The following is a 24,908-nucleotide window of genomic DNA, read 5'->3' on the forward strand; positions in this document are numbered from 1 at the left end:
TCGACACATCCTCCCTGGACATTGCCTTCCTGACAGAGACCTGGATGAACAACTCCTCGGCACCCGACATCGCCATAGCCATCCCGGACGGATATAAGATCACCTGCAGAGACCGCACCAACAGAGTAGGAGGTGGAATTGCCCTCGTCCACAAATCCACCCTCAAGTTCCCAACCAACTCTGATGACATCCTCAACACTGCCGATCACCTGGACTTCCAGATTCACACTGATCCCAACACCACCCTCAGAGGAACTCTCGTCTACTGATCCCCCCAGACCTTGGCCTCAGTTCAGCGACTCCATCACCGACTTCGTCAGCACGCACGCCCTCGCCTCCATGGACTACATCCTCCTCGGAGACCTAAACTTCCACCTTCGAGAACAACAACAACAGCAACTCCACCACCCTGATCAACAACCTCGCCAACCTCGGACACACCCACCCACTCCGACGGCCACACGATCGACTACATCTTCTTCACAAGCTCCCACGTCTCCTTCTGCCACACCACCGAACTCCACTGGACCGACCATCGCTGCATCCACTTCACCTTCCGGAAACCCACCACTCACCACCGCGCCCAACAGATCCCCTGCCGCAGCTGGAAGAAAAAAATCACTGAAGACCAGCTAAACACCGCTCTCACTCGAAGCCCACCAGCCGACCCCACCAACCCCGAGGACGCCACCAGCAACCTAAGGTGTTAGATCGACGACTGCACCAACACTCTTGCCCTGATCAAGAAACCCTCCAACAGACGCACCAACAAGAATGCCAGCTGGTTCTCCTCAGACCTCCAGACCTCCAAACAAACCTGCTGAAAACTAGAGAAGAAAGGGCATTGCGAACAGACACCAGTGAACCACGTAGCCCACAAGAACGCTATGCGCCAACACCATCACCTCATCAGATCCACCAAAAGGACCTCCTCAAGGACCGCCTCGACAACTACGCACACAACAGCAAAGAGCTCTTCAACATCGTTAAGGAACTCTCCAACCCCAGCTCCAACACCAACGACATCTCACCATCGCAAGACCTGTTCAACTCCCTTGCCACCTTCTTCCATCGCAAGATCTCAGACATCCACGACAGCTTCGACAACCAAACACCTTAGACCCCATGACCACCACACACAGCGGCCCCCTGCTCACCTGGACTAACATCAACGACAACTAAACCATCAAAATCATGAACACCATCGACTCCGGGTCCCCGTCAGACCCGTGCCCACACCACATCTTCAACAAAGCCAGCGCCACCATCGTACCCCATCTCCGCAAGGCCATCAACATCTCCTTCGAGACCGCGACCTTCCCGTAGAGCTGGAAGCACACCCAGATCAACGCCCTGCTCAAGAAACCCAATGCCGATCTGAGGCACCTCAAGAACTTCTGGCCCATCTCCCTGCTCTCGTTCCCGGCAAAGGTCCCTCATAAAACCGTCAACAAACAGCTGACCCACTACCTCGAGGAGAACAACATCCTGGACCCGTCCCAATCCGGGTTTCGCCGCAACCACAGCACCAAATCTGCCCTCGTCGCCGCAACCGATGACCTTATCCTCGGCTCCAACCCCTCAACATGGCAAGACTCCTGGTGGCCGACCGCCCTGGGAGCAACACCAACACCCACCGACCATGCACTCAACCCGGGGTTCATCCTCAACTCAAAGCTCTCCATGACCAAGCAAGTCAATGCCGTCTCATCCTCCTGCTTCAACACCCTCTGCATGCTCAGCAAGATCTATAGGTGGATCCCCACCGACACAAGAAGAACGGTGACCCAGGTCCTCGTCAGCAGCAGACTGGACTACGGAAACGCCGTCTATGCGGGAGCCCCAGCCTAACTGCTCAAATGACTGCAATGCATACAGAACGCCTCTGCCCGCATGAGCCTCGACATCCCTCGACACAGCCACATCACACCCCACCTGAGAGACCTGCACTGGCTGCCCGTCAACAAGAGGATCATGTTCAAGCTCCTCACCCACGCACACTAGGCACTCCACGACACCGGACCAGCATTCCTCAACAGACGACTCACCTTCTACACCCCGAACCGCCAGCTCCTCTCTGCCGGCTGTGCCCTCGCTACCGTCCCCCTCATCCGAAGAGCGACTGCCGGCAGCAGATCATTCTCCTACCTTGCCGCCAAGACCTGGAACACCCTCCCCAGCAGACCCAAGACCTGCTAACCTTCAGGAGGCTACTCAAGACCTGGCTATTCGAGCATTAGCAGAATCCCCCCCCCCCCCAAGCACCTTGAGACCCTCACGGGTGGGTAGTGTGCTGTACAAATTCCTGATTGATTGATTGATTGATTGATTGATTGATTGATTGATTGATTGATTGATTGATTGAGCCTACGTAGAACATTCCCTCATCGAGCTTCAGCTTGGCAAAAACATACCTGCCACCCGGCCAGACCAGGACTTGATGACAGTGACTGGCAGCAACATACGGAAGAGAACTGCAATGCCACATTTCCTGAAAAGGACAGAGCTTGTCTCTGCTGCTATTGGATTACTGCTGTGGATCACTCTTCCCACCCAGTTCTGGCAGAGCTTTTTAGATTCTAGGTTGGAGAGGTGTGTCTCCTGTTAAATGGCCATGTCCACCCGCTTTGACTACAAGTAGCACCTTCTACATTAAACATGTAGTCTGTTAGCCCATTAACGTTCCTCTAGATGGAGCCGAGGAGGGGGAGGTTGTGGACGCTGTTGTGGCCATTGGGACAGTTTGTGGGACTGGCAGTGACAAGGACAGTGATGACCCTAACGGAAACGACAAGGAGACAAAGGATGGCCTGGGCAGGGAAGGGGGGATGACCAGGCAGAGAGGAAGGTGGTAGGAAGGGGAGAGAGGGAGAAAGAGAAGAAAAAGAAAAAGAAAAAGGGGAAAGAGTGGGTGAAGTTTGAAGAAAGATAAAGCAGTAGCAGTAGAATGCAGATGCCCTCTGATGCGTCACAGGGTGTGGTGCTAAAATCGGAGGGGGTGGGAGAACGATGGGAGGAAAGGGAGCATAGACGAACCTGCACATATCCAAGATCAGGTATCAAAAAGCCCATGGACTATAGACCACGGGTCTAGGCTTGCAGTGCCAGTGCACCAGTGCGCCAGTGCAGGCCCCCACAGGGAGGGGCTGGTCAGAAAGTAGGTGGGAGAAAACTAGGACGGGAGCTGGGCCGCAGAGAGAAAACGGGTTGCGGCAGGCCGGGGCACCCCTTAATGTCCCATCAATGGTCAAGGGCACATCCCAGGATCAGTAAAACTCGGAGATCTGAGGCTGCTGTCAGTAGGAGGGTTGGTAGGGGGATATAAGCAGGCAGGATCAGCGTGCAATTAAATGTAAGTTGGCCCCAAGGGAGGATTGGGGTAAGTAATACCTGTAGTTGCAAGCCGGCAGCTCGAAGTCGCCCCTCCACCAGGGGCACAGCAGTCATCAACAGGCTAATAGGCTGAATAACGGAAAACATCAAAATACATTTAAAAAAACATGGCATAGAGTGGTACAGGAGCATGCAGGTGCACAACAAGCAAAGAAAAACAACAAAAAACTGAACATAGCTCAGCCGCTCAGGAACAATCATCCGTTAGCAGAGCAATGTAAACGGTACTCCGAAGAAGTACAGGTATGCAACAGCAGACTCATCCATCTTCTGCTAGAAGGTCTTGGCCCTCGGTCTTCATCGTCCAAGGCAGGAGAGCGACGAACAATGAAGACTGTAGAATGTCTGAGCCATCGGGGTGGGATGGCATCAGCGATGACCGGGATGTTCGGGCCCTGATCCTGGATGATGGCAGCCACTGCTTTAAGGGCCAGTAGCAAACAACTAGACCGCACAGGAATAGCCAATGTTCAAATGCGGAAATATCCAAGGAAGGGAAATCCGGGGCATGGTCCAGAACATCAACAGGAATTCACAAAGCCAAGCACCGAGTCTGGATTGCAGAGAGGCGTAAATACCACTTACCATGTGGTACCGAGAACCGTCATCTGACTGCAGCTGTGTGGGAGCTTATATCGGTGAGGGATGATTTCACACAGTTCACAAACGACTAAGGGTAACAAAACAAAAAAATCACTGCTTAATGTCGATTGACCATATTCCTGAACATTAACCTTTAGCACACGGGCATGAAGCCTCTCAAGATGGGAGGTGCAAAGCTGTTCCCTGCGCCACTTACATTTCAAAGGAGCAGCCTCAGCACACTAAAAAAGAAGAGTCTTTTGTACCCTACACAAATTGGAGCCTGGGCAGTCAGGAAAGAAATTCCAAAACCATCTGTCGGTGGAACATTCTAGAAGTTTCTTCCACTTCAAAGCTGGCACCAGGTATAACAATAGGAACCTCAAACCCATTCTTCAGGTCAGTTATCACCATCTCAAAGCTCCGTTGAACCCAACTCTTCATGCTACAGCAACCTCCAGCGACCACTGGTAATGCGAGATCTGCACTTTGCACTACACCAACACCAGACCATGCTGACTGCCAACGCAAAGTTCCAGCAAGGACTGTCTGCAATGCCAAACAGGATCTTTGTGATTTTTTTCTATCAGTAGAACATCCCAGATCCTAGATTTATGGGCAGTCACTTGAGCTTTCCCCTATGTTCTGCCTTGCAGCAATCAAGGGCACTGAAATGATCTTCCTCCTATGTGACTTAGGAGGGTAGGTGAGGAGATTTGGTGCCCCTGGGACTATCCACGTGGGGAATTTCAACAGCTTAGTTTCTGACATGGAGTTGATATTATCCAGAACCTCTGTCCAGTAAGTTTCGGGCAGTGTCATAGAAAGTTAAGGAGCATTTCTGTACCATTGCAGCACCGCTAGCATTCCTTTGATCTGGTGTTATCCCATGAATTAAGCCTCTCTGCGTTGTAGAAACTATAGAGTGCAAGTTTGATAAGTGTTTCTTTGATGGAGGCACTCATCAAGAAGATCCTCGCTGTTAGAAATTGGGTCTCTAGTTGGCAGAAGTTTGCACCTTGTCCATGTAGTGACCACAATCCTAATCAGGGTAAGCTAGATTCATACTTGAAAGTAAACTGTGCTGGCCCTCTGGTAGCACAGGCAGGCTTGTCTTAAGAGGCAATGTGTTTAGAACAATAAATAATATTTAACTGATTAAAACAGGACCAAAATGAATCCAATCACTGGAAGTGCTTAGAAGTCAATGGCGCTAAAAAGTTAGTATAGGTTGCGTTAGACTGGGGTAAATCAAACGTTGAGGCTGACCGCGATAAAGGGCAGGCTGGCGACAGGGCTCACATAGGTCCCACTAACTGAGTACCTAGTAGGGAGAAAAGTGTTGGTGTCGAAGACTCAAAGAGTCTTGGAAGGCGCTGCGTTGTCATCAATCTGTGGATCAAGACACGCGTTGGTGCTTATCCAGCCTATTAATAGAAGCTTCAGTGTCAAACCCTTTTGCAGTGCAGGTGCTGCATCAATGTCAAGCTGCTCTGCCTGTAGGTGTCGAGCAGCGCCTGCTGTAGAATCTCTGTCGTTGAGCAGCCGCTTCTTTGGCTTTTAAGGTGATGTGTCTGTTCCGGTCAGCGCAAAGTCACTGCTGCATCAATGTCAATGTAGGAAAAAGCTGCAGAAACCCACCTCTGAAGCCCAGGACTGGAGGGGGCACCTCAGGAAAGGGTAGGACTCACAGATGGTAGAGTCCAGAAACGCCAGCAGTATTGCAGGAAGTGTTTTGTGTCCCTAAGACTTGAGAAAACAGGAAGCAAGCCAGCAACCCCTTGGAGTCACTCTGGTTTCAAGTGGGAGAGTCCAGTCCTTGTCCTCAGCAGGGCACAGATCAGTAGGCAGTAGGGCAGCTCAGCATAGCAGACAAGCAGCTCCTATGAAGAGTCAGTCACAGCAAAGTGGCAATACTTTCAGCACAGCATTATTTACTCCAGCAGAGTTCTTTCCAGATCTAGCACTGTACTGATTTTGTACATTTGATGTAGGGGTGATTTCAAAAGAGCTCTCCAAAGTGTACAAGGATCCCTTTCAACCTAGTCCTTCTCTGTCATCTGTGAGGGGTAATCGGCCCTTTGTGTGGGAACAGTACACAACCTATTCAGATGTAGGTGTGAACGTTCTCTCCCCCTTCCTACTGATGAAGGCTTACAGAATGCAGATGAATGCAGATGAGTCCTCTGTCACACCCAGCCCTTCCAGTGTTTGTGGCTGTCTAGAGGAGATGGACAAACTGTAGCTGTCACCCAGCCCAGATGTGTATTGGAGAAAAGTGGCAGGCACACAGAGCAAAGTTAGGAGCAGAGAAATGTTCCACTTTCTAAACGTGGCATTTCGAAAATGGTAATGTCAAATCCAACCTTTCCGTTAAAGAGGATTTATCACCACCATTCTAAAGATATGAAACATGATCAAGCCATATGAGAGGAGTAGGCCTCACAGTAGTAAAAAATGAAATTAGATGGTTGTCATTACCACGACATGTAAAACTTACAAGTTCAGGTCCCGCCTTTTTGTTACACAGCACCCTGCCCATAGGGCTACCTAGTGCCTACCTTAGAGGTGACCTACGTGTAATAAAAGTTGAGTTTAAGGTTTGACAAGTGGTTTTAAATTCTAATTTAAAGTGGCAGTAAAATGCACACACAGGCCCTGCAATGGCAGGCCTGAGACAAGTTTGAATGCTACTTGTGTGAGTGGTGCAAGCAGTGCTGCAGGCCCACTAGTAGCATTTAGATTACAGGCCCTGGGCATGTGGTATACATCTTAAAAAGGGGCTTAAAGGTAAACTAAAAATTACAATCAGGTATACACTAATGTTTAGGGGAAAAGCACATACACTTTTTCACTGGCCAGTAGTGGTAAAGCGCTCAAACTCCTAAGGCCAACAAAAAGATACATCAAAAAGTGAAAGTAAGCAGGCAAAAAGTTGAGGGAAGACCACCCTAAGGATGCCAGGTCTAACACTCGCCCTCTGATAGATGGAGGACCATTCCTTTGGTGTAGGAGTATGGCCTAGTTCTCTCTGCCATCTAGTCTGGCAAGGGAGACCATCTCTCCCCCCCCCCATCTCTCCCTCACAAGTATTAGTATATTTCTGATAGTGTTTGTCCCTGTTTGTTCTCGCAGGGTGTTAGAGTGCAGCTTGCCTTTTTTTAAGGACTCCATGAGACACCTGATGCCAGGTTTGATTCTGCCAGTCCAAAGTCCAGAATGCCCACAGAGGGAGTAAATGAGAAGGGGCATGTAGAAAAGTCATGTATTTATTATCGCTGCAATCCATGCTTCTAGGGTCACCACTGTCACCAGATTTAGGCCACATGATGTATGCTGCCTGGCCAACCTGGGGGTCCTCCACAATTGCAACCCAGTGACAGCCGATCCAGGAAGCATTATAGTTATTGCTCTCTTCGCAGTGCCGCTCTACTATGTAACATATTTGAGCTTCTTGGTTGTATTTCAGGACGTTTGGTAGACCAAATACTTCTACCTCCACTAGTTGGCACATCTGGCTTCTTGCATGCTCAGACACAGTTATTAAGCCGTTTTTGTATTCGAGCTGAAGTTCCAGCAAGATGGAGTAGTGGGAATGTTTGGACTAGATATAGGAACCTAGGCAGTACAGTCATTTTAATGGCTGTCAGGTGCCACAGCCATGAAAGCCGTCCACTGTGCCACGTAAAAAAAAAACATTTTTTATTCATTCAAACATTGATAAATTTGCATAGTCTTCTCGGATTTTGTAACTACAGAATCATGGCATATATTGCGTCTACTATATGTTGTTGTCTAGTTTGACAAATCAATGATAATCGAGGCAGCTGGTTGCTTGCAGGATAATATAACCCAACACTGAAACCATTGTGAATTAGTTGGTTGTCAGATGGTGGAAATGATTCTCAGAGTAAGCCCTGACATATGTAGGACAGGTGACCATTTGGGGAAAGGGGTTAATTCCACTGTTATGAGTTGGTATCTTTGTACTTGTGGGTTTGTGAGTTCCCACATAGCAGCAACATGGGCTATGTCATATTCATCTCATTCTCTTGTGCGTGGTGTTAGAAATGGGTTTTCAGGTTGGCTAGGGTGTGCACTTAAGCCAGATGGAGCCCACCACTTTAGTCAGGGCAAGTAAGTTGCACACTAATGATAACCTGTGCTCACCCTCTGGTAGCTTGGTGCAGAGCAAGCGGGCTTATCATCAGCAGCAATATGTAAAGTGTTTGCCCAACACAGTCACAGAAACATAATGAGTAAACCACATAAAGAGACTCCAAACTGGATTATATAAAAAATATATAGTACTAGCAGCCCGGGTGGGTGTTGTGATTGGTGCTGTGGTGCTGTGTGTTCCTGAGATTACCCGCCTCAAAGGTTTGGTGTCTCTCTTTATTATATTAGTACCAGCAGCCCGTCCCGACGTTGTCCGGGTATGAATTGCTGCCGGCCAGTAGTATATTGTTTTGTAGGATTTTGTTTTGATAGCATTTCTTATCTGTGACAGGCCTGTGAAACGCTCCGATTCACAGTGCACTGCTGATGCACTTAAGAGTGCGCCTTCAATAGTGTGTGAACTCGAGTTTCCCTACTTTATTTTTCCTTGCAATATTATATAGCGCGAACTCGACAACATGGCATGAGCACAATTTACATTGCAGAAAAACACATTCATTTGTGGTAGGCACTGGGAGACAAAGCGATTTGCCTGGAATCACAGGATGTTGAGCTGATGCCGAGATTCGAACGTACCTCCCCAGCTCTAAAGTTCGCAATTCTAGAACTTGTGGCGGGAGGTGTGTCTAAAAGTGTATGTCGGTGCCGGCCATCAATGAGAGAGACCTGTGCATTTTTCAAATGGGTGGCGAAAAAATATGAGTATGTTGCTGGAGATGTGGGCCGCAGTGCCACAAATGTACTTACCGGGGAGGGTAAACACCCATTATTCCGCAACTTTCTTTCCGCATACCATCACTCCGCTTACTTTCATTACGAAAGTACCATGACTCCACAATGCCATTATAACGCATGGCATTACATTTTATATGCTTTTACCACGCATACATTTACAACGAAATTCGTTGTAAATGCATGAATGTTAAAAGCATGTTTTTTTAAAATGTTTGGATAAGGTAAGTATGGGTATAGGGGTATATGTTTTTGGGTACTGAGGTATATGTTTTGGGGTGTTGGGGTATTTTAAGGGTTCAGATATAGTTTTGGGGTATGGGGTACAGGGGTAGTTTTAGGGTTTAGGGATAGGTATGGGTTTTGGGGTATAGGGGTATTTTTAGGATTCAGGGCTAGGTTTGGGTTTTGGGGTATAGGGGTATTTTTAGGGTTCAGGGGTAGGTTTGGGTTATGGGGTACAGGGGTATTTTTAGGATTCAGGGGTAGGTTTGGGTTTTTGGGTACAGGGGTATTTTAAGGGTTCAGGGCTAGGTTTGGGTTTTGGGGTACAGGGGTATTTTAGGGTTGAGGGGTAGGTTTGGGTTTTGGGTACAGGGGTATTTTTAGGGTTCAGGGGTAGGTTTGGGTTTTTGGGGTACAGGGGTATTTTTAGTGTTCAGGGGTAGGTTTGGGTTTTGAGGTACAGGGGTATTTATAGGGTTCAGGGCTACGTTTGGGTTTTTGGGTACAGGGGTATTTTTAGGGTTTAGGGATAGGTTTGGGTTTTGGGGTACAGGGTATATTTATAGGGTTAAGATGGGTTAGTGTTTAAAAGTGTTGGAGTATTTTAAGAAGTAAGAGTGGGTTATGATTATGGGGTGCAGGGGTATTTAAAGGGAGCAGGGTGGTATTAGCACACGATATGAGACATGGCATGAAGGGCGGAACGTACCACACGCCCCCAGCGTTTGTCACGCCCCCAGCACACGCCCACAGCACAACGCAGACACGCCCACAAGGGACTACTTTGCTGGCACGGTTCTTTTACCTTTTAAATGTATATGGTGGGCGTCTGCATAGCCTATGTCCTTCTGCGGCAACTGCCCGTTCCAACGCTGTATTGGGTGTTGTGATTGGTGCTGTGGTTCCTGACTCAAAGGTTTGGGCTCTCTCTTTATTATATTAGTAAAAATATTGTACATCAAAGCAGACCAAAATGAAATGAATCATAAATACTGTGCATATTATGCAGATACAAAGATAGTATTCATTATCCTGGACAATGCACGAATCAAAACTACAAACATCATAACACCAATGCATGTAATGCCAGTTTAAGTTAGGTAAATACACATGAATGATCAAATATCCTCATAAATAATTTGATAATCATAATCTCCCCAGAAACACATAGGGTGCAGTGCACCTACACTCCTGTAAAACTTTATATGCTGATTAAGCATCCCCACACAGGGCTCTGAAGCACCTGCCAGCCTAGTTGTGGAAATACTGTAATTCACTGTAAATTCCCTAAATCAGCAAAGTGGGGGCCTCCACTGAGGCCTCACTTAGGCAGACTACAGCGGACCAGTGCCCCCAAGGTATGGCCCAATGGGGGAGACACACTGTAGATGATAGCAGGGAGACCTCACTGGGTCCCCCATGTGAGGAATATTCAAATTGCGGCTCCCTGTGCTCGGCACAGCTGTAGCCACTCCGTACCATTTTTTTCTCCGCTTGGTCCCTCTATCAGGGTTGCGTTGACTGGGACACTAGGGAACACTGTGTCCGTCGGACACGGAAGCGGGGAATACTTGATGCAGGCACAATCCTTGCCGTAGGCTGCAGCGGCCTTTCCCCTCCTTTGGGGTAGGTGGGGCCCAGCGTAACCTGGCAACTGTATCCTTTACTCACTGCGCTGGCTTCTGACGCCCCTCTGGTTGCTCCAGCAACTTGAGGGCAAGGATGAGGAAGCCACCGCGCTGACAAGGGGATTCCTTTCAAAGTCATAAGCCTCATTAGCAGCAATCAGCTGGCAGCGGTGTACGGAGAGCCCGGGCACGCAGTCAGTGAGCAGCCCAGCGTTTGGAAGGGGTGTTTCGGTTTCGGGGTGTAGGTCAGGGATGGCCACGCTGATTCCAAGATAAAGGCTAGGGATCCTTCCTGCACTCCCTGTGTGACGTGACTTGCTAGATGGACACACTGGTCCTACTCCAGAGGGGCACAGTTCAGGGACAGAGCGAATAACTAGACATGTACTGCTCTTCTAAAGCGCTCAACATGGTTGAGGCCAAACACGAGTGTGATGCAGGCAGGGAGATGAAAAGGCACAGTCTTTTCTGGCCCTGAAAATCTGGGGAAGCAGAGGGGAAGCCAACAATCCCTTGGAGAGCAATAGTAGGGCACAGCAGACTGCGGCAAGCCGCAGGCCAGTACATAAAGGCAGATTGCAAAGTGGAAGTCCCTCCTGTGGCCCCGCCGTCAGCAGGCAGCAGTGTCCGGTTAAACAAGGGTCAGGAAGCAGCAGGCAGTAGGGCAACAAGCAGCAAAGCTGTCCGGCTGAGTCCTTTAAGCAGCACAGCAGTTAGCAGGCATCTGGGCAACAAGCAGAAAAACAGTCCTGATGACTTTCTTAAGCAGCACTAGCAGTCCTTCAGACAGAGGTTCAGTTCCAGATTCAAAAGTGCTTCAACAACATGGGGTCAGAGACCCAGTACTTATAACCAAAACTGTCTTAGATGTAGGGGGTGGCTTTACAAGAACCCTTAGAATTGCACAACAATCCCTTTTTTTGGTAAATCCAATGTATAGCGCATTGCCATAGTCTAGGAGGGACACAATCAATTTGGTCACCACCGTCCGCAGGGTGGAGAAAGAGAGGCTAGGAGATAATTTCCTCAGCTGTCTCAGCAGGTCTACGCAGGTCCCAACCATGGAGGACACTTGGTTAGACAATGTGAGTTTGTTGTCTACTTTATTGCCTAAGCTTTTAATGACTGGGGCTGGAGTAGGTGTGGCACCCATCTCCGGTGGCCAGAAGTGGTCAGACCATGGGGTACTGCCTGTGATGATGGCTAGACCTCAGTTTTGTCCGGATTATCTTTGAGTCAATTAGCTGTCATCGTGTTGACCATATCTCTAAGGATATTTTGCACGCTTGAGTGGGCTTGAGGCGTGTTGTCAATTTGAAGAATAAATTGAGTGTCATCGGCATAGTTGAACACCTGGCAGTCCATACGGGCTAGGGCCTCCACCAATGGTCTGAGATAGATATAGAACAGAAGCAGAGTGAGAGCAGACCCTTGAGGGACTTCACATGTTAATGTCCCTTTATTGGAGATGCAGTCCCCAACTGGATCATTTGAGTCTGGGCTGTCTGGAAGGAGGTGATCTATTGCTAAGTCATCAAACTAATGCCCATGTCCCTGATTCGTGCCAGGAGTTGGCTGTGGTTGACCGTATCGAACACCGCCGTGTGGCCTAGTAGTATCAGGGCATACAGCTTCTTGCTGTCGGCCGTGAGCCTGAGTTCTTCCAGCACCGATAGCATCACCAGCTCTGTGCTGCGATGGGCCCTAAATCCTGCCTGCCAATCCTCGAGTAGCTGATGTTTCTGGATATATAAGGACAGGGTTTTAAGGACGTGCAGTTCCAGTATTTTGGTCTGGAAAGGAGGTTGAGATATGGGCCTATAATGTTTTAGGTGTGTAACGTCTGCTCCGCCTTTTTCAATAGGGGTGTTACTCTGGCTTCCTTGAAGTTACTGGGGACACTGCCCTTTCCCAGTGATCGATTAATCAGAGCAAGGATCTCTCCCTCAATCGCTGGGAGAGCCATTTTAAATATCCTTGTTGGGCATGGGTCCGCTGGTGAACCTTATTTAATTTGAGTCTCGCCTTGGAAAGGAGGCGAGAGGCTCCCTACTGTCACAGTGTACCCCCTCCATACTCAAAGGGTTCTGGCTAGTAAGGGTGATGTTTATATCAGTAAGGATGTCCTTCACTTTATCTAAGAAAAAGGTCACGACCTGTTACAGTGTTCCGGGCTAGTGACTCTTTCCTGCACCTGCTTTTGCCTGAGTTCCTTCAGAATTTTGAAAGTTTCTTTTTGCTTGTTATCTGCCTCCAAGATCCTGGCCTCATAATACACGGCCTTTCTTGTCAAAATGGCTTTTTGTATATGGTGAGCTTGGCCCTGAAATCCTTGAGTGCCTCAGGGAAATATGACTTATGCCATTGCCTTTCATGTTGTCTTGGGGCCGTTTCTGTCCCCTTAGTTCCTCCATGAACCAGGGGACTCCCTTGCCCTTATTCCGCAGACTTCCTCTGCGGGCAGGTGCCACCCTATTGATGGCTGCCCTCAGCTGGTTGGTGAGGAAGTCACTCTCCTCCTCTTGCCAATACAGTTTCCGCGCCCTCTAGATTCTCTCTGGTGAGCTTTTCTACAACTAGCTGTTTGTTATAGAGTAGTGCTACTCCTCCCCCTCTTTTCCCATCCTGTCTGTTGTGCCAAAGGGCATCATACTCCAAGGGTAGTGTTGCTACAATGTCTGGACCTGAGCCGTCATCAAGCCAGGTTTCTGTAATTGCTAGGATCTCTAGATTGTGCTTCTGGAGGGAGTGAGTGTTGCCTTTAAATCCCTGGGGCTTACTGACCCTGTACCCTTGGAGATATATGGTTGTGCACCCCTACTCTCTTCTCACCACTGCATGGTAAGCAAATTCTCAGCTATGAGTGTGTCTTCTGCCTGTTCCTCCAGGGGGCAGCTCTGTGCTTTCGGGTCAGCAGCTCCTCCAACGAGTACAACTGGATTTGACATGGGGTCCAGGCCCTGGTCCCATTCGGGCGCGGACGGGCGCAGATGTGCTTGCCTTAGGCACGCCAGCGCATCTGCTCCATTGTGTTAGTTAAGTCCTCCCTCGTCCCTTGCACCTCCCTGCTGCCAATCAGCCCTGTCGAGCAGAAGCTGTGTAGCCCTAAACCACTATACTGCGCTGGAGCGGCGGAAGTGGTGTGGACTGGTGCCTCGAGCGGGATCCCATCAGGTATGTGTTTCAAATTCAAATTCAAACAGTTAGAATACCAGTACTTTTAAAACAACTTAAAACATATTTAAGATGGTAAACAGATTAAAAGAATATTCTGGGCAGTTTTAAAACCAATGACCGCTTTATCTCGCATGTTTCGCTAGAGTGGTAAAGCGAGTCTCTCAATTGCTGCTCGTCAGCTCCATCGCGTTAGTTATGTCCTCCCTCATCCCTCGCCCCTCCCTGCTGCCAATCAGCCCGGCCAAGCAGCAGATGTGTAGTCCTCAATCACTAGACTGCGTTGAAGCGGCGGAAGTGGAATTGTCCACTAGCGTTTTCCATGTCTTAACAATGGCTCTCTTGGCAAGAAACACTGCAGAATCAAGGAATCTATATGTAGAAAACAGTTCTTGAACTTAACACTTCATCGCCATGAGCCAAAATGTTAAATATTGAACAACTGTACAACGTAGCAGAACGGCCATAGAATGCCAGGCTGCAAAAACTAAAGTAAGGTGTTCGCAATGGTTAAAGCATGCTTATTTATTATTATTAGGTATTAAATACAGGGCCATCTGACACAATGTGATTCACAGATTACAATGGAAGAAATACCTGAGAGATCATTAAATATGCATATCAAGTTGGCAACTCTTTACTCCATTATGTACGTTTGATCCATACTAATGATGAAGAAGCTAGACCTCTTCAAAATAGTAAAACCCTATAGTAAACGTAAATTTACTAACTTTTTATGTCCTTTTCTAGATACCCTAACTGTAGAGTATTTACCCTTGTTCGTCAGACATATAGATTTCCAAAGGCACTGCTGGTCCAGTCATAGAGCGGTCTAAGTGCTGCCTCCATCCCTTTGTATTGTCAGTGGCTTCAGCGGCAGGTGAATGGTACCAGCACCTTGGACACAGCTCGACAACTTGGACTTTGCAGATGACCTGGTCCTACTCTCCTATACCCATCTGCAGATGCAGTTGCGAGAGAATACCAACAATAAGGCAGCCACATCAGCACAGTTTGCCCTCAACATCCATAGGGGAAAAACCAAGATCCTGAAGGCTAGCACCGACAGAACAATTGCAGTTACTCTTGCATGCAATGCACTGGAAGTGGTTGAGTAGTTCCTATATTGTGTATATGTAGTGTAGTACCTATATTCAATATTTGGACTCTGCGCATTGGAATAATATGCAGTATAGATTTGACATAGGACTGAGGTCAGTATGTCTCTATCGAGTATACTAAACTTAATTGTACATGTGCCAGCTAACTCGGAGGTCACTAGAAGCTTTCTCGAATAAACAAGAAGGGATTAGTCTCTGACAACCGCAAAAACATGACAACTTTGTTTCCTCTAGGACCGAAACAAGATCTTCAGAGTCGTGAAAACAACAGATAACTTTTTCACTCAGTCAATCGTGCATGCTTAGTTTCTACAGATTTGCATAGAAATAGACAGGCGTTTCAATAAAACAGTCTTATTTCTCATGCAAAAGATATGAACTGCTACAATTGTGGGACAGAATGTGAAGTATAATGCGTACAATGTGAACAGTAATATAAAATAATACTGTAATAGTATTGTCTGTTGCTATCCATCCATACTAATATAATAAAGAGAGAGCCCAAACCTTTGAGGCAAGCAATCTCAGGAACCACAGCACCAATCACAACACTCAATACAGCGTTGGAAAGGGCAGTTGCAGCAGAAGGACATAGGCTATGCAGACGCCCACCATATACATTTAAAAGGTAAAAGAACCGTGCCAGCAAAGTAGTCCCTTGTGGGCGTGTCTGCGTTGTGCTGTGGGCGTGTGCTGTGGGCGTGTGCTGTGGGCGTGACAAATGCTGGGGGCGTGTGGTACATGCTGCCCTTCATGTCATGTCTCATATTGTGTGCTAATCCCACCCTGCTCCATTTAAATACCACTGCACCCCATAATCATAACCCACCCTTACTCCTTAAAATACCCCAAAACCCAAACCTATACCTAAACCCTAAAAATAACCCTGTACCCCAAAACCCAAACCTAGCCCTGAACCCTATAAATACCCATGTACCTCAAAAACCCAAACCTACCCATGAACCCTAAAATACCTCTGTACCCCAAAGCCCAAACCTAGCCCTGAACCCTTAAAATACCTCTACCCCAAAACCCAAACCTACCCCGGAACCCTAAAAATACCCCTGTACCCCAAAACCCAAACCTACCCCTGAACCCTAAAATACCCCTGTAACCTAAACCCAAACCTAGCCCTGAACCCTAAAAATACCCCTGTACCCCAAAACCCAAACCTAGCCTTGAACCCTTAAAATACCCCTGTAACCCAAAACCCAAACCTACCCCTGAACCCTAAAAATACCACTATACCCCAAAACCCAAACCTAGCCCTGAACCCTAAAAATACCCCTGCACCCCAAAACCCATACCTATCCCTAAACCCTAAAACTACCCCTGTACCCCATAACCCTAAACTATATCTGAACCCTTAAAATACTCAAATACCCCAAAACATATACCTCAGTACCCCAAAACATATACCCCTATACCCCTACTTATCTTATCCAAACATAAAAAACATGATTTTACCATTCATGCATTTTCAACATATTTCGTTGTAATTGTATGCGTGGTAAAAGCATATAAAATGTAATGCCATGCGTTATAATGGCATTGCGGAGTCATGGTACTTTCCAAATGAAAGTATGCGGAGTGATGGTATGCGGAAAAAAAGTTGCAGAATAATGAGTGTTTACCCTCCCCCGGTAAGTACATTGGTGGCGCGGCGGCCCACATCTCCAGCAACATACTCATATTTTTTCACCACCCATTTGAAAATGCACAGGTCTCTCTCATTGACATACACTTTTAGAAACACCTCCCGCCACAAGTTCTAGAATTGGGAACTTTAGAGCTGGAGAGCTACGTTCGAATCTCGGCATCAGCTCAACATCCTGTGATTCAAGGCAAATCGCTTTGTCTCTCCGTGCCTACCACAAATGAATGTGTTCTGTAATGTAAATTGTGCTCATGCCATGTTGTCGGGTTCGCGCTATATAATATTGCAAGGAAAAAGAAAGTAGGGAAACTCGACTTAACACACTACTGAGCGCGCACTCTTAAATGCATCAGCAGTGCAATGTGAATCGGAGCGTTTCACAGGCCTGTCACATATAAGAAATGCTATCAAAACGAAATCCTACGAAACAATATACTACTGGCCGGCAGCAATTCATACCCGGACAACATCGGGACGGGCTGCTGGTACTAATATAATAAAGAGAGACACCAAACCTTTGAGGCGGGTAATCTCAGGAACACACAGCACCACAGCACCAATCACAACACCCAATACAGCGTTGGAAAGGGCAGTTGCAGGAGAAGGACATAGGCTATGCAGACGCCCACCATATACATTTAAAAGGTAAAAGAACCGTGCCAGCAAAGTAGTCCCTTGTGGGCGTGTCTGCGTTGTGCTGTGGGCGTGTGCTGGGGGCGTGACAAACGCTGGGGGCGTATGGTACGTTCCGCCCTTCATGCCATGTCTCTCATCGTGTTCTACCACCCTGCTCCCTTTAAATACCCCTGCACCCCATAATCATAACCCACCCTTACTCCTTAAAATACCCCAACACCCTTAAACACTAACCCATCTTAACCCTATAATTATACCCTGTACTCCAAAACCCAAACCTATCCCTAAACCCTAAAAATACCCCTGTACCCCAAAACCCAAACCTAGCCCTGAACCCTATAAATACCCCTGTACCTCAAAACCCAAACCCAGCCCTGAACCTTAAAAATACCACTGTACCCCAAAACCCAAACCTACTCCTGAACCCTAAAATACCTCTGTACCCCAAAACCCAAACCTCGCCCTAAACCCTTAAAATACCCTGTACCCCAAAACCCAAACCTAACCCTGAACCCTAAAAATACCCCTGTACCCCAAAACCCAAACCTAGCCCTGAACCCTAAAAATAACCCTGTACCCCAAACCCAAACCTACCCCATAACCCTAAAATACCCCTGAACCCCAAAACCCAAACCCAGCCCAGAACCCTAAAAATACCCCTGTACCCCAAAACCCAAACCTAGCCCTGAACCCTTAAAATACCCCTGTACCCCAAAACCCAAACCTACCCCTAAACCCTAACAATACCCCTATACCCCAAAACCAAAACCTAGCCCTGAACCCTAAAACTATCCATGTACCCAAAACCCATACCTATCCCTAAACCCTAAAACTACCCCTGTGCCCCATAACCCAAAATGATATATGAACCCTTAAAATACCCAAACACCCCAAAACATATACCTCAGTACCCCAAAACATATACCCCTATACCCATAATTACCTTATCCAAACATTAAAAACACTTTTAGACACACCTCCCGCCACAAGTTCTAGAATTGCGAACTTTAGAGCTGGGGAGCTACGTTCGGATCTCGGCATCAGCTCAACATCCTGTGATTCCAGGCAAATCGCTTTGTCTCCCCGTGCCTACCACAAATGAATGTGTTCTTCTGTAATGTAAATTTTGCTCATGCCATGTTGTCGAGTTCGCGCTATATAATATTGCAAGGAAAAATAAAGTAGGGAAACTCAAGTTCACACACTACTGAACGCGCACTCTTAAGTGCATCAGCAGTGCACTGTGAATCGGAGTGTTTCACAGGCCTGTCACAGATAAGAAATGCTATCTAAAGGAAATCCTACAAAACAATATACTAGGACAAAAGAGGCGGCACAACCGGATACTTTTGGAAGCCTTTAATTCAACGGGTGAAGCGTTAAATTAAAGGCTTCCAAAAGTATCCGGTTGTGCCGCCTCTTTTGTCCAAGTTAATTATTTGGGTCAGGATCCGACCCCTGGGCTGAGCACACGCTGCGGAGCGCTCTCATTAAGCTGAAAGGATCACATTGCCGAAAAACAATATAATACTGGCGGGTAGCAATTCATACCCGGACAACGTCGGGACGGGCTGCTAGTGACATATATAAAAATACATAAATAAATAACACAGGCTAAAATACTCAACTGGTGCTTCTAAAATACGCCTACCCCAATGTACCTAACCTAGGTCTAGTACCAGGGAAGAAGTAGGTGCTGTTTAGCTATAGTTTTAGTTCTGCCAAGAATTGCCAACGGTTTCTCTAGGTTCTAATCAGCTCCATACCTTAGAATGAGAGACGTTGGTATCTCTTTCTCGGGACTCGATTTCCCAACACTCCGCAAGGGGAGTCAGAAACACTGGAGCTGGATTCTCGGCAGGAGGATGACAGCATCTAGTCAGTGCATCAGCTGGGGAGTTGGCTTCCTTCGGCACTTGCTGTAGCGATCTGCGTCGTGCAAGTAGATAGTCGAACTGCACCGAACCACACCGTGCTTTGCTACAGCAAGTAAAGGTATATTTATACCTTGAAGGTGCTCAGGAATGCCAATATTGACGTAAAAGTCCGGCATATGACCATCATGAATGAACCCCTAAGGAATAGATGTTCATGCATATTAAATGAGTTATTGGAGAAATCAATATCCAGGCTAGAGGAAGTCCTTTCAGCTTAAGAGTCTGGTTTTCCAAGAAATCGTTGTGACGTAGATAAACGGATGGAAGTAGCCATGCCTGTATTTGGATAGCATGGGCTATGCCTAAATAAGGACTGGATTTATATGCCTATTTAAGGACAATGTGATTTGTACCTATATAAGGGCATGAATCCGGAAAATGCATACAGAATCTAAATCGAAACACAACACCTTCATCTAACTAGGCAGTGTCACGGACAAGCAGGGCATCACTGATGCTGACGTAAAGGCAAGAATAGGAAAAGCAAGGGTTGCATTAATTCAGCTAAAGAAGATCTGGAGGCCAAAGGACGTAATACTGCAAACCAAGATCCAACTTTTTAACCCCTTCCCTGCAGGGGCGTTTTTTCCTGCTGTGCGGGGGTGAGGTGGGCTGTGCACGTGCCGCCTTGTTCATGACGAGCTCAGCTCGTCATGAGGTGCAGTGGAGCTGCTCTCATGACGAGCTCAGCTCGTCACGACCACACCCGTATTGGAATGTTCAGCACAGAGGGGGAGATTATCCCCACGTGCAAACATTCTAATGGCCATGACGAGCTCAGCTCGTCATGAGTGCAGCTCAACCGTGCCCCATGACGAGCTGAGCTGGTCATGAGCATGCAATGGGTTAACACCAACATAAAATGAGTCCTTCTGTATGAAACAGAAACTTGGGAAACAACAGTGACCACCACCAACAAAGTACTGACCTTTATTAACACCTGCCTGAGGAAAATCCTGACAATTCACTGGCCAAACACCATCAGCAACAACGACCTATTGATGAATAGGTCACACCCTCCTCAAGCCAGGACCAAACCCCGCCAAACAAGCCCTGACCTGGAACCCTCAAGGGAAAAGCAAAAGAGGAAGGCCAAGAAACACCTATTGCTGAGACCTTGAGGCTGACTGCAAGATGATGGGTTACCCCTGGAGTAAGAATCAGAAAAGCCCAGGGCAGATATGGCTGGAAAGTCCTAGTTGATGGCCTATATACCAGCAGGGTTAGTAGCCATAAGTAAGTAAATAAGTACCTTGATCTTTATTGCAGCAAGCAGGAGTCCTTTTCGGAAAGACACCAGACAGAAATGGAGACGACTTCTCAAGTTGAACCCATGTGGCAAGTAGGTTCTCAGTGTTTGGACCATGAGTCTAGTCTACTCCATAAATGCTGTGAAATCTCAAAAATCTGTGAGGGAATGATGTGCCAAAACCTATTTATGTTTCCTTAAATTACAGTAAAAAATAATATTTCAAGTAAAGTTATCTTACAGCCTTACACTATATGCTAGTATGCCCCACAGCACAGTTTTTATAAACATCAAGGAACATAGATTAATATTTAGCTTTGAGCGTGTTGGGACATTACTAATGCATACAAGAGCCTTCTTGAAGAATTTTCTTACAGTTCTAGCAGGCTCGTTTTTTTTTTTTGTCTGTGGCAACTATCAAACAATTTGCTAAGATATTTTCCAAGACAAAGCGGCAACTTTCACATGTTCTGCATCGCAAACGGAAGTAAACAAGCCAAAACCCGTTATTACTGATCTGAAAACATGAGTTAACGTTTTTAGATGGTACAATAAATAATTATGTACTGAAAGCAAGTATTTCAAATAGTGGAGTGTAAACTGTTTATTTTTTCTTTCAGTTACAAGTTAGCGGCAACAGCCCAGAGTAAAATTCACCGATCTGAGCCCCTTCCACCCGGTCTGAAGTTAGTTCGATGGATAGAACACATCATCGCGTCAAAGGGAGGCGCTCACCTGCGCCCATACAGCTCCCAACAACCGTGGTACCAGCAGTACTTGTTGGATGTTTTGGCCTTTATATTCACATCTGCTGCTGTGGTTATCTACATTTGTGTTAAGCTGCTGAGAACTGTTCTTTCAAAGTTGCTTCAACAAGATAAGCTAAAAAAGCCCTGATATGATGTTGTTTTTAATTGCGAGGCTATTTTTCTGAATTATGCTGTCAGTTTACAGTAGATCAATGTAAAATATGAATAGTATGGAATAAACACAGATATACAGAGGATAATTGAACAGTTAGTTATGTACTGCTTTTACTTTCTTATTTGACTTCTTTAGGCTGGAATTGTAAAGTCTTTTGCGCATGTGGTATTACATTATGACACATTCCCGTTCCAAGATCAGACAAGTGCCGGCAGTCCATCTGTGCAGCCTCCGCCTGAGACAGGGGTGAGATAATGGTCAATCAAAGGAGGATGGACGAGGATAGACTTTAAAAATGTAGGTGCTTGGAGATTGTGGGTATTCTGAAAGAGTTTCTGCATAGACGCCTGTCTCTATAATATACACTTTTACTAATGGCCATGGGTGGAGTTAAGTGGCTCCGTTCAGAGTAGATAAGGAAAGTGTGCACCCTCAGACTTATGGAGTAAAGGCTTCCTCCATGGGGAAAATGCATTGCTGAAGGAGAAAAAATGCAATAAAGTGTTTGAATCTATATGAACTGGTGTATTGTACAGTCTGCTGAACATGCACCATGAAGTGATAGGGCGCCAAGACGTCTGTGGTTTGTGTAGATTTCCAAGCATTCTCCTACTTCATCTTTCTTTTAATCGGTCCTTTAGTTTTAATATATGTAGGTTCATATATATCAAAGGGTTGTGTTGCTTTTGCACCACGCAACGGGGTGCAAGCGCAAAGCAACTCTTTGGTGCAATTTATTAAGCCATGCAAGGCCATTTTATGTGACCCTGAGAGGCTTAATACATTTGGAGTAACATACTTCAACGAAAGATCCATGCTTTCCATTATTTTACCCAGGAACGATTTCCATGGGTGACGTGTGGGTGTTCCCGCGCGACAGCCATGGATTTTGACACATTCCCAAATTTGCCACCCGTAGACCTGCAAATGCGCCAAAATGCACCTCCTTCCCAGGGGAGGCTTTACGAGTTTATTGCTCCTCTTTCTATGTGTGTAGCATTCTGCAGCCCACATGGAAAGAGGAAAACACATCAGGGAATTGTTTTGTGTAGGAAGGTGTCCATGGTGCAAGAGTGCCTGCGGTTGCGCTAAGCAGCAGATTGTGCACCAGCGCTGGAAAAAGGCAGGAATGCACCATAATATTTTAGATCTGGTGCATTCGTGTCCTTTCGCTGTAATGCAGTACAGCATGGTGGCTTGCAGCGCTGCACTGTGGGACATATTGATAAATATGCCCCTTATTTTGAGCCTGAGCGGCATGCATTTTGCTTGGCAGTGGTGGGAAAGTGTAGAAAACCAGGCCAGCAAGGAAGAAATGACCTGTGTTTCAAGAAGCACAATAACTTCCTCTTTTTAGCTAACTTGAGGAGTTTGATATCTGGTCAAATTAAGAGCTTTTCGTTCGGTTTGAGGTTCGATTTGATAACCGAGAAGTAATTTGCGGTCATCAGAACTCCCAAAGCCTTGCTCCTTAGGGTAGAGAGCAATCCCTCGGCGTCTAGTGGGAGTTTTACTTTTTAGACCTGCATTCCAGAGGATCCAGTGACCTGAGTCCCTGCTCGATGAACCAGGAGACCCCGAGTTCTTCTGAAGGGCCTTAATTGGAAGCCCCCTTGATTGTCTTCGGTAATTGCCAATGACTGGCCGTCTTCTCACACAAGCATAATGTATGTTTTTTGTATACAGAAAAGCGCAGTTGTCCGGGCTCATGAATAGACTTCCCGTCACACACCAGTAGCACCACGTCCTGTCAAATCAAAGCAATTTAGATGGAAAAACAGAATTCCCCGCCTCACGCGGTTGTTAAATGGCTGTTCATGTTTTAGGGCGCTTTCCATTGTAATGTCATTGCACGAGACGGTCATTTCTTGCACTGCCTTTAAAATGTTCGCGGGATAGAGGATACAATAAGGTCTTCTCTTGTTTCGGAATGGTTATTAAAGTATGCCACTGTAAAATGGGCTCTGTGTGTTTTTTCACCGTGTCTTGTCAGTGTAAAGTTAACCTCCTCCAATGGGAGGGGGTCGCGAGGAAATGATAACAGAAATCCTTTCCCGTTTCCTGTTTTGTTTGGCACACACAACAACCAGCTCGCTCAAAACAGGATTTTCAGAGTCCTGCGAATGTAATGACCTAATTCAAATTTCATTGGTAATGAAATCAAAAGCTACTGTTTGTGCTGTGGAACCAGCTCTGTTTTATACAAATTAGCAGCCTTGGCGCAGTGGTGTATTTGGTGCAAAATAGAGACCTCTGCTATTTCGGTGTGGCTTAATTTGTAAAATATTAAGTGCCAGGGCTTGGACCAGGAGGCCACTGAGGCTTGCATCACCCATCGATGCCAAAACAACTCCTAACCATGTATATGCAACAGTTCAGATTATTCCAGGCCCCCAAAGCTAAAGGAATGGCTGGGGAGGCCGGTATTATTGACAATTAGGTGCCGGTGCCGAGCACCACAAAGCACCAGCTCTAATTAAGCACTTTTGCACCTACACTGAAAGAGTGCACCCAACTGCTTTTCAAAGGATCGAACCAGGATGCCCTGCGACTCTTGTATGCAGACTGATGCTGCCTCCCCGTGGTTGGCTACCCTATTTGTCTGAATAAATTAGCCAATTTTAAATTGTGCCTTTTCTTTAGGACAGAAAAATAAGTCATTCACACACAAGATAATTTGAGCATTCTTGTATGGAAAGTGTTAGACAATTTAGTTTGTCCCACTTTGTATATACAAGAGGTGTATACAAATTCCACTCATCCATTGCTAAATTGCAGATAAAAAGTTACTGAGCTTAGAAAGGGTGCTATGAATATCCTGATCTAGGAGGATGAATAGCTGAGCACCATTAGTATTTGGCAGGCGTACGCGTGCAACGCCCATAGAGCTCAAAGGGCTTCACAGTCTTCTAGTCTTCCAGTCTTCTAGCCACCCCACCCACCCCATTATATCTGTCAGCCCGGACTGAGACAGGTTCCCAACAAACACACACAGACAGTTATTGAGCTGCTGCGGGCTGTCTGGTCTGGCGTTTTATCACAGCTGCACCTGAGTACTTCACAAATCTTTAAAAGACCAGTGACTTGATAACGAGGCTTTGTTATATTTGTTCACCTGTTCTAGAGCCTCTGCATCTCTAACCTGCCTAGTTCTTAAAGTTGCAATTTACTTTTGCTGCCACAGTGTGAGAATCCATTTCCTGAAAGGCAACCTTAGGCTTTGTGTTTTTGTAGTTTTATACAGCTCGAACTCCACCTGAAGGTATTGAGACACTTTGCATGAGCACCAGTTACATTATACAAGGACATATTGCTTGGCGTATTATATTTGACCCCTCTAAGTTTGGTTCTACATTGCTCGAAGTATGAACCTCCCCGAAATTTGATTCTATATTACTGGAAGGATTAGCCCCTCTGAAATGTGGCTCTAGTTGTGCCCATGGTATATGGCAGGGCAAAAGGACTAGAAGA

General features: G+C 46.7%; 1 protein-coding gene across 1 annotated transcript in view; it reads left to right on the forward strand.

Annotated features, from left to right (window-relative positions):
• Positions 1-23,395, forward strand: part of LOC147726409 (UDP-glycosyltransferase 3A1-like) — a 493,865-nt gene extending 470,470 nt beyond the window's left edge. The window contains exon 7 of the mRNA XM_086960531.1: positions 21,134-23,395. Within this exon, the coding sequence (XP_086816657.1) occupies positions 21,134-21,410 (277 nt within the window). The 3' untranslated portion in view covers positions 21,411-23,395. The remainder of the gene's footprint in view (positions 1-21,133) is intronic.
• Positions 23,396-24,908: the final 1,513 nt, after the last annotated feature.

Source organism: Lissotriton vulgaris, chromosome 3_1 (genome assembly GCF_964263255.1).
Source record: "Lissotriton vulgaris chromosome 3_1, aLisVul1.2, whole genome shotgun sequence".
NCBI lineage: Eukaryota > Metazoa > Chordata > Amphibia > Caudata > Salamandridae > Lissotriton > Lissotriton vulgaris.